Below are 9,881 nucleotides of genomic sequence, written 5' to 3'. Positions count from 1 at the left end.
ATAAAGTGGCAGCTACCTCCAAAAAAACTAAAATACAACATGGAGGAAAGGATCCAACATTTGTTGCATGGGATTGATTCTTAGAAACCATAAGTAGTATGGAGCTAAGGCTTTTCCAAAGCTAAGATCTATCTTGGATATGCATATAATGACAACCTAAGTTCAAAGAGGCATGTTTGAAAGTTATTCAAGATGTTTGGTTCAAACCGTTGGTTCTCCTAAACATGACCAAGACTTCAAAGCTTTATAAAGGATATCTTATGGAGAAGGAGACAATGATTTAAACCAAACACTTTATTCCAAGGTCGCCAAGCTAGCTAATCAACGTCCACGAATAATATTTACAAAGGAAATTCTTATTCCGGTTTATCATGTTGTACTGGAAAATTGAACTAAATTGGATGACTTCAACTATTGAGCTTGATTGGCAAAAATATTGTACTTTGGTAGTGATATATAATGAGTAATTTCGAGTTAGAATTAAAAAAAAAAAATCACATTTATATACAATATCATCCAATTTTGATTTTATTAAAGTAAAATTTAGTGTTTATTAAAATCATTTATGCGGACTCACATACACCAATGTACTCCAAAAATTACAATAATGTACACCAATGTACTCCAAAAATCATTTATGTGGAGTATAACAAAAATTACAATAACCACAACTTGTTTAAGTCTAATTTTGTTTTCTTTATTTTTTACTTTGAAAACTAAAGAAAATAATAAAATACGAAAAACAAAAAAAATTACCATTGACCACTACAAAAAAAAAAAAACTTTATTAATTATGATATTTGACTCTTAACAATATATAAACAAATAATATTTCAAAATATACAAAATAAAATTAAGAAACTAAAAACAACCCGCGGATAATAACCTACTTTATTTTTAATGTTCCAAGTTTTCATTGTAGGATTAGGATCGCATTGTTTCTTCTTCTTCTTCGATCTAATAATATATTGAAACTAAATGTTTAAAGAGGAAAAGATAATAAATCCCAAAATAAATAAAAATATATTAAAAAAAAACTCTAAAGTAAAAACCGACAGCGTTTCGATTCGGTATTTTAGTCCAATTTGTGGTAGAGACTTAAACCCATTGCTCAAGAAAAGTTAGAAAATTTTGTTTCGGAGAAGATTTGTTTGCTTCTTGGCTTTTTAGATAAAAATCTGAGATCTCTCTCTGTAGAAGAAGAAGACGAAGAAGAAGAAGAAGGATTCAGAGAGACCATGACCGACGTTGACGAATCTGCTAGACGCCGGACCGCGGCTGTCTCCGATTACCGGAAAAAGCTCCTCCAACATAAGGAACTCGAATCCCGTGTTCGAACAGGTTCGATTTCCACTTTGAATTACTCCTGCTGTTTTTCGTATCTCTACTTAGCTCCAATTGCTTTGAATTACATGAATCTAGGGTTTTCTCTCAATTGCTTAAAGATCTCCTCTTTCTGGTTCCGATTGGTGGAGAAGATCTCAAGTTTTGATATTTTTGTTTTTCACTATCTGTTCTATGGAGTTTCCTATTATGAGCATATGAATCGATTTTGTTATAAGTGAATGGGTTGTGATTAGAACACTAAGTTTTGTTGTGTGTTCGTGTAGCGAGGGAGAATTTAAGAGGAGCTAAAAAGGAATTCAACAAAACTGAGGATGATCTCAAGTCTCTTCAAAGTGTTGGCCAGATTATTGGAGAAGTGCTTCGACCTCTGGATAATGAAAGATGTAATCTTTTCTTCTTAATCCCCCTTTATGCTTCTGTGAGATTGTTGCTCATTGGGTCTTCTACTTGTACTACTGTCAACTTTTCTGGTGTCTGAAGCTTAAAATCTTGCTTGTTTGTTGTTTTAGTGATTGTCAAAGCAAGCAGCGGACCTCGTTATGTGGTGGGTTGCCGAAGCAAAGTTGATAAGGAAAAGCTAACCTCGGGAACTCGAGTTGTTCTAGATATGACAACACTAACAATAATGCGAGCTCTTCCCCGAGAAGTGAGTTCGATTTGGACATGTGTATAGTTATACCCTTGTATTGTATTTCTCTTGATAATAATGTGGTTTTGATTTTGAATGTAGGTTGATCCTGTTGTGTATAACATGCTTCACGAAGACCCAGGCAACATTAGCTACTCTGCCGTTGGCGGGTTAGGTGATCAGATCAGAGAACTCAGGGAATCTATTGAGCTACCTCTCATGAATCCTGAACTTTTCCTCAGAGTAGGGATCAAACCTCCAAAGGTAATTATTGTGTATACCATTGATCCTTGCTTTTTTTGCCCCTATATTTTCCAGGCTGTGCTTATTTAGACTTAATCATCTTATAATAGCTGATTAATGATGTGGTTTTTAAAAATTTCTACATATCAATGCAGGGTGTCCTTCTTTACGGACCTCCGGGTACTGGAAAAACCCTACTAGCTAGGGCCATAGCGAGCAATATCGATGCCAACTTCTTGAAGGTTTGATTCTGAGCTACTTTGTTTTTGAAATTTTTACGTTATGGCATATTCTGAGGTTTGATCAAATCTGTTTCCTCTTGTTAGGTTGTATCTAGTGCAATCATAGACAAATACATTGGAGAAAGTGCTAGGCTGATTCGGGAGATGTTCAACTATGCCCGTGAACACCAGGTAAATCTTGCTTGTAATGGTTGTATAAATTCTTCTTCAGATACATAATCTTTGTATCACATTCTTGACTTTATTATAAAATTTTTTCTGTCGGCTAGCCTTGTATCATTTTCATGGATGAAATCGATGCTATTGGTGGGCGTCGTTTTAGTGAGGGAACTAGTGCTGATCGTGAAATTCAGAGAACACTAATGGAGTTACTCAATCAGCTTGATGGGTTTGATAACCTCGGAAAGGTATTGCTCTCTGTTTCACAACTTATATCTAGTTCAAAGCTGGTGTCCATGTGCATAACATTGCGTTGTGATGTTATAGTGGTTGTCTTGAAATTGTTGGATATCTTGATCGAATTGTGTCTCTTTCTAGCTTCTGTCTCACACAATTGCTTATACACTAAAAGCCACCATCATTGCTATTCTGTTTCTGTGAGTGTGATGTGTCAATGAATGTGTTTTTGAATATGTATTAGGTGAAAATGATAATGGCCACAAACAGGCCAGATGTGCTTGATCCTGCGCTTCTCCGTCCGGGTAGGTTAGACAGAAAGATTGAGATTCCTTTGCCAAATGAGCAATCAAGAATGGATATTCTCAAGATCCATGCAGCTGGAATCGCCAAACATGGTGAAATTGACTACGAGGCTATTGTCAAACTTGCTGAGGTTAGTTTTTTCTTCTTCTTACAATACTTGATGGGGTTGTGAGTGTTGCTTTCCTTCAATGAGTTTCTTACGAAACGTTATATTGGTCCAAAAGGGTTTCAATGGTGCTGATCTGCGTAACATATGCACGGAAGCGGGAATGTTTGCAATCCGAGCAGAGCGGGACTACGTGATCCATGAAGATTTCATGAAGGTATGTATATATTATATATTATGTATGAGATTTGGTTAAATCATGTTGTAATCTTGGTTTGATGTGGAAAATGAACCATTTTTTATAGGCGGTAAGAAAGCTCAGTGAGGCCAAGAAACTCGAGTCGAGTTCGCACTATAACGCTGATTTTGGGAAGGAGTGAGAGTAAACTCTTTCTTGTGCTTTGGAGATGAAGAAAGGACATTGCAATGGCAGTTTCGTATTATTATTATTGGCAATGTGAAACTTGTTTGTTTTACTTTCTAAGGAGCAAATCTTGTTGTGGAGTGTGTGTGCTTAGTTACTCGTTTTAGTAATTTAGTGCTTCAAACAAGCATTTGCCACTTTTCTCGTTGGTATTTGCCTCTCGTCTTTTCTCCTAACTAAACATCAATTAGTCTAAACCAAACGAGTTACAAACATCAACTGAACCGATTCTCACAGTAAAGATGTAATGCAGAGACTAAAATCTACTAAATATCAAATCCATGTACGTCGACCGATCTAAAACCCAAAATATCAGAGCATCTCAAAATGTCTGGTTCATGTCCATTTGAAGTATACATATGTTAGGAAATTACAGTTTATTCTTTTGTCAATCTTTCATATATCTTAGAAATTTGTGAAAATATATTCTGATCTAAGATTTGGTTAGAGCTTAGGTTTTTCTTCTGAAAAGTCTGAAAGTTCTACAAGAACAGGATGCTTTTGAATGATTATTTATATGAAATAGAAAAGGTACTCATACAAATTAATTCTTTTTTACCAAATAAAAATTATTTATGTAAAACTTGTGGTCATAAAATACGATTTAAGTAATGTAACACAGACTCAGCATTTTCACCTTTTTTTTCTTCTTAACATGATTAGGATTTAATTAGCTAGGAAAACTTTTTTCAAAAGGAAATTAACATGCCGGAAATCATCTACGTCGTAAATCACCAAACAGCTGAGATTCATTGTATCCTACGCTTAAAATGATTAGAGACTTCATCTATTACACTAGAGTTTACTTGCAAATGATCTCAAACACAAAAAATATACAACTAAAAAAACGTTTTCTTTGATTCCCCATGCAATGAAAAGTGAAGATCATTATGATTAGCACGGAATTTTCCGAGTTTAACTTTTGACTTTTCTCTCCTTGATCATTCATTAATCATCTCTTCATGTCACTATATATACACAACCACGTATACAAAGTTCTCCTCACATCATCGTATATTTTAAAAATGGCGATGCTAACACCGGTCATAAAACTCGTGGTTTTTAGGCAAAGTCTTCGACCACATTCGGCTATTGCATTCCTCGTTGAGTTTCTTTGCTTTGTCTTAGAGTTACTCGACAAGGAAAAAGATCTAGCCAAAATATTCGGAATCGTATGCGCTTGTGACACATTAATCTTCACTTTGCTCGACCTAATCCAAAACCTGATCGAAGAAGAAGTGAAAATAGGAAGATGCGGCCGAGTGTTTTGGCTTTACACAAAAGATGGGAGCCTCTATTGGCACACACTAAACGCATACCTACTCATGTTATGCATTATCCACGTAACCGGTTCCGCGGTCTCGTACTTATCTCGTCGACATTATCTAGTCTTGCTCCCGCTTTTCGCCGCGGGGCTCGAACTCGTCCCACAAGAAGCCTATCGTGTTCTTGGACCAGATCTAGAGACACAAGATCCTCCTATTAGGCCTCTTCATAGCACATCAGATGGAAACAATCAGATTCTTCACGATGATGTTGGGTTAAACCAAGAGTCACGAGGCTGCGTTGCACCTCATCAAGTTCCATTCGATGGTATTGAGCTACAACAAGGAATCGTTCTTCATGATGGCATTGAGCTAGAGGAAGAAGTGATTGTTCATGTTGGGCCTAATGAAGGCCCATAAACTTTCAAATGCTTGAATAAAAAAGCCGTAACGGTATATATAGATGGAGACGTATGTATGTTTTTAATGTAATGTACCTTGTGTATTAAAAACTTATGTACTTTATGATCGTACGACTTTCGTAAGCCATACAATGTAGTATAAGAAGAAGAATCTTTGTTACAAAACTATATGTTATATAGGAAAAAATAAATAAGAAATCGACTCTTCAATGTGCGTGGAGTCAGTGAAAGATTTACGACACGTGTGAAGCATAAGAGCCGTTAGATGAAATGGTTAATTTTGTAATTTTGACTCTTTCACGTGTGCCCTTTCCTTACCCTGAAAATTATTTTTATTTTCCACTTTATGATTTTTTTTTTTAATATTCGGAAGAAAGAGAGAGAGTAAAAGGGAAAGATCCAGAGAAAAGCCTAAGCAGACCTCTCTGTCGTCTTCGTCTCTCTCTCTCTCTGTCTCCGCCATGACAAGCTCTTCATCTCCTTCACGCAAGGTTCATCTTTAGATTCTCACTTTTGTGTATTTGATTATCCCGATATAGGTTTTTTGATTTTTTTTTTTTTGTTTTTTCGTAGGCGCTAAGCAAGATCGCTTGTAATAGGTTACAGAAAGAGTTATCTGAGTGGCAAGTAAATCCACCGACTGGGTTTAAGCATAGAGTTACTGATAATCTTCAAAAGTAATTTTGATTTTTTTTTTCAAATCTTTCATTTTCTGATTTTTTTTTTGAGTTTTTTTTGAGATTTTCTGATTTGTTGTGTGTTTGTGTGATGTTAAAAAAAAAAAAGATGGGTAATAGAGGTAACAGGAGCACCTGGTACGCTTTACGCTAATGAGACATATAATCTTCAGGTTGAGTTTCCTCAACATTACCCTATGGAAGCTCCTCAGGCAAGTTTACATTGCATTTTTCTGTTGTTAATTGTCTGGACTTTGTTGATTTTGGTTTAAGGGTTTTCTATAAATTTGCGTTAATTGACTAAAGAGTGTTTTTGCATGTTTTTTTCCAGATCAGATATATAGTTTGATTTTTACTGGTTAATTTTGTGTTTTGTTCTTATTTTGATGTGTTTTGGTGTTTGAGCAGGTGATATTTGTTCCACCCGCACCACTACATCCTCATATTTACAGCAATGGGCATATTTGTTTAGGTAATGTTACTCAATTGTTTCTTTACTCTCTGCATGTGCTCTTGTTTTTTTTTTGGTCTCTTCTGAAATGCTAACTCAAGTTGTGTGTGTGTGTCTCTTCTGCTGTGTGTGATTTTTCCAGAGGAAAAGTTTTTGTCTTGATTAGTCTTATTCTATGATGAACATGTCAGTCAAAAAATAGTTTGCATACATATATTAGTTGCTCAGGGATTGTAATGTGGGTTAAAGAGAAGCAGTATTATCAAATACAATATCAACATTGTTACTCAGTCTGTCTGATGGTCAAATTAGTGTTGCATAACATGATGTTCGGGTGTGATTGCATTATAAAACACCGTATACTGGATTTCTTAGCAAAATCAGGATCTTTGCCTTTGAATTGCTTGTGACACTGAACTTTTCTTTTGGTCGATTAAGTTGTACAGTCTTTTTTCTTCTTTGAATGAGCAGAAACAGTATCCCTTTCACATTATTATATATGTTTTCATTTTACGTTTGTTGTTTTCCCAAACCAAAAAGTACTTGAGAGTTAAACATAAACAATATGTTACATCCTGCTGTAAATGTAACATTTCTCTCTATTTCCTTTTTGTAGATATTCTGTATGACTCCTGGTCTCCCGCAATGACGGTGAGTTCAGTCTGCATCAGCATTCTCTCTATGCTATCGAGTTCACCCGAAAAGGTTTACACATTTTGAACTCTCACAACTTTGTATTATGACAAACTAAATATTTTGACCCATTGAAACAACTCTTAATCTATGTCTAATTGTCTATATCTATTTCTCAGCAACGCCCGGCTGATAATGATCGATACGTGAAGAATTGCAAGAACGGGAGATCTCCTAAAGAGACAAGGTGGTGGTTCCATGACGACAAGGTTTGATGATGATGACCTACAAGATGTCTCCTTTTCTTTTACTAAAGAGGTTTATATAATTTCCCAAGACCGATAATACTAATTGAAATTCCTCATGGCCTCCACTATCTCTTTTTTTTTTGTACGGATTATTATGTATAAATGACATCTGAAATGTTTCAGTGTCTGAATTAACACCTTGTGCTTTTCTCCTCTCTGAAGTAACCTAGTTTCTAGGCAAAAAAAAATTGTATTTTGGCGATGTATGTTCTTCATATTCAAGTTTGAGATGTCAACTTAAGTTGGTGCAGGAGACGGATTTTAACTCATTTGATGGCCAAATTTTCACCTTTGAAAAAATTTCAAGTTTCGAAATTTTTCTTTTTCTGTCATGAACCCATTTCAATACATTTGTTGTATCAATCAAACAAATAAAGAATTTGAAGACTAAGTAAGAAGAAACCCATTTCAATAACCCCCTAAAAAGAAGAAAGAATACATTCTATTGAGCTTTCCATGGCAAGTAAGATGAAACTCTGGAAATGTTATCAAAGCTCACATCCGGGTCTGTTGTGACAATAGAATCCGACACAATGGAACATTAGGTTCTTTTTTGGTGAGAATAGACATGGTCCAAACGTTCCCGGGTTCAAACAAGTTGTGTTTTTTTTTTCGGTTGTACCCCACCCTGGTGTGGTAGAGTCACAACTTGTAGGTACACTATTTTGTACAGACCCACCAATAGAAAAAGAAGTTGGATTATGTTGACCGTGAGAAGAAAACCTCTGAACAATTGGGGATCAAACCACGCCTCATCTTTGAGTAGATCCAAGGCTTGTATAAGCAAATCAGGATTAAGACTGCTAAATTAATGAGTTGTAGAAAAGTCTGATTAGATGAAAACGATGTAAACCGAGAACTGAACTCTAACATAACAACAGCACAATCTCAAGAGTAAAAGATAACATGAAGGAACAATTAGCAAAGCTGCTAGTTATCAAGTTTGCAACACTTATTCACCACACAAAGAGCACAACTAAGGTCAAACACTCTGGTGAACTTATTAAACAGCAAACATATTAGCAGAATAGGTAAAGAAAAAAGCGAATCAAGCAGCAGCAACAGTCGTGTGCTTTTCGAGCTTGGCAAGGATCTCTTCTTTCGCAGCTCCAACCACTGTATCAACGACCACTCCTTCTTTCATGAAGATAAACGTTGGCATTGCCTGAACGTCAAAATCCTTGGCAACAGTCTGCAGAAAACACAAACAAGCAAGTTATAGAGACCAGAGTTTACTGATAATACTAAGCTCGGATATTTAACTATTGTAAGATTGATGATTGGGAAACTCACGTTCAATTCGTCAACATCGACCTTGAAGAAGACAACGTTAAGGTGCTTCTTGGCCAACTCAGCAAAGATGGGTGCAATGAAACGGCAAGGTGGGCACCATGTTGCAGTGAAGTCAATCACAATCTGCATCAATCCCACAAAACACAAGATTTAGAACAAGAACGAAGCTACAAAAAGTCAACGGTGAATACAAACAAACACAGGTTGATATGATAACAAATGTATACTTTTTCACAGAACATGCCATTTCAACCTTAAATCAACACAATACGAAATCTCCATCGAGTTGTTATGGTGAGAGATCCAGACGGGTTACGCAAACTAAATCGAACTGAAACCGTCGAATTCGATTTCCGGATGTCAAATTCACAGCTAATTCTGAATCCGTCATACCCAAAACCACAAGACTAATCTAAAATCCCCAAATATCAGAAACGTAACAGATCAAAACAGAAACATCAAAAAAAAAAACCCTAAATCCTGAATCTCAAAAACACGAGATCGGATCCGAGAAGAAGTGGATCCGAGAGGAAGTACCAGTTTCTTGGATTCGGAGGCGGTCTTAAGCTTCTCGGTCCATTCCTCGACGTTGTGGCAAGCAATCACTTCTCCTTCTGCGGCCATTTTTTTCAGGTTTTGCTTCGGTGTGTGTGTTTGAGATTTCGATTTGGTGAGAGTGTTATGAGTTTTTCTTCTTCCGTCTCAGCAGTGTCGGTTTCTTATAGAGGAAGGAGGCGGAGAGAATCTTACTACCATTTTATGCCTTTTTTTAATTATTAATAAATAGTTTTAAATTGGAATAATAATAATATAGAAATGGACCAAAGACCACGCGGTGGAATTGGATGCGGGGATTGAGAGATCTAACGGTTGTGATTGAAGAATACAGATCGGATGCTACCTCTAGAGACGCGTGTAATGTACGCACATTGGGAAAATAGATAAATTTTGTGAGACTTGTGGCTATATATTTTTTGTTTTTTGCCTTTTTGGTTTGTACAATGAATATGATTGGAGAAATTAAATAAGAAAAGAATCTCTATGTTCTACAAACTTTTAAATTCTGGGTAATATTTTAACAAAAAAGTATTGTCTAATTTAATATTTATTAAATAAAATTTGGTTTTAAAGTTATTAAAT

General features: G+C 35.8%; 3 protein-coding genes across 3 annotated transcripts; 2 read left to right on the top strand and 1 right to left on the bottom strand.

Moving 5' to 3' along the window:
- Positions 1,083–3,844, top strand: LOC104771442 (26S protease regulatory subunit 10B homolog A). Its single transcript, XM_010495964.2, has 10 exons — positions 1,083–1,341; positions 1,611–1,730; positions 1,857–1,993; positions 2,078–2,239; positions 2,374–2,460; positions 2,545–2,631; positions 2,730–2,867; positions 3,101–3,292; positions 3,387–3,485; positions 3,574–3,844. Exons 1-10 carry the CDS (start codon positions 1,239–1,241, stop codon positions 3,646–3,648), a joined length of 1,200 nt encoding a protein of 399 aa, XP_010494266.1. The 5' UTR covers positions 1,083–1,238; the 3' UTR covers positions 3,649–3,844.
- On the top strand, positions 5,734–7,684 carry LOC104771441 (probable ubiquitin-conjugating enzyme E2 18). Its single transcript, XM_010495963.2, has 6 exons — positions 5,734–5,870; positions 5,953–6,056; positions 6,166–6,268; positions 6,465–6,528; positions 7,124–7,212; positions 7,320–7,684. The coding sequence occupies exons 1-6, from the start codon at positions 5,841–5,843 to the stop codon at positions 7,413–7,415; spliced, it is 486 nt and encodes a 161-aa protein (XP_010494265.1). The 5' UTR covers positions 5,734–5,840; the 3' UTR covers positions 7,416–7,684.
- On the bottom strand, positions 8,265–9,468 carry LOC104771440 (thioredoxin H3). Its single transcript, XM_010495962.2, has 3 exons — positions 9,279–9,468; positions 8,742–8,864; positions 8,265–8,640 (listed from the first exon to the last, which is right to left on the bottom strand). The coding sequence occupies exons 1-3, from the start codon at positions 9,363–9,365 to the stop codon at positions 8,497–8,499; spliced, it is 354 nt and encodes a 117-aa protein (XP_010494264.1). The 5' UTR covers positions 9,366–9,468; the 3' UTR covers positions 8,265–8,496.

Source organism: Camelina sativa, chromosome 20 (genome assembly GCF_000633955.1).
Source record: "Camelina sativa cultivar DH55 chromosome 20, Cs, whole genome shotgun sequence".
Classification (NCBI taxonomy): domain Eukaryota; kingdom Viridiplantae; phylum Streptophyta; class Magnoliopsida; order Brassicales; family Brassicaceae; genus Camelina; species Camelina sativa.
This window is presented reverse-complemented; position numbering and strand designations above follow the sequence as displayed.

Coding starts and splice junctions, on each gene's coding strand:
- LOC104771442 (XM_010495964.2), top strand. CDS start 1,239: ATGACCGACGTTGACGAATCTGCTAGACGCCGGACCGCGGCTGTCTCC. Junction 2,632..2,729: donor ACTATGCCCGTGAACACCAG/GTAAATCTTGCT, acceptor TCTGTCGGCTAG/CCTTGTATCATTTTCATGGA. Junction 3,486..3,573: donor TCCATGAAGATTTCATGAAG/GTATGTATATAT, acceptor CATTTTTTATAG/GCGGTAAGAAAGCTCAGTGA.
- LOC104771441 (XM_010495963.2), top strand. CDS start 5,841: ATGACAAGCTCTTCATCTCCTTCACGCAAG. Junction 6,057..6,165: donor GTTACTGATAATCTTCAAAA/GTAATTTTGATT, acceptor AAAAAAAAAAAG/ATGGGTAATAGAGGTAACAG. Junction 7,213..7,319: donor TATCGAGTTCACCCGAAAAG/GTTTACACATTT, acceptor TCTATTTCTCAG/CAACGCCCGGCTGATAATGA.
- LOC104771440 (XM_010495962.2), bottom strand. CDS start 9,365: ATGGCCGCAGAAGGAGAAGTGATTGCTTGCCACAACGTCGAGGAATGG. Junction 8,865..9,278: donor CCTCCGAATCCAAGAAACTG/GTACTTCCTCTC, acceptor GGATTGATGCAG/ATTGTGATTGACTTCACTGC. Junction 8,641..8,741: donor TCGATGTTGACGAATTGAAC/GTGAGTTTCCCA, acceptor TGTTTTCTGCAG/ACTGTTGCCAAGGATTTTGA.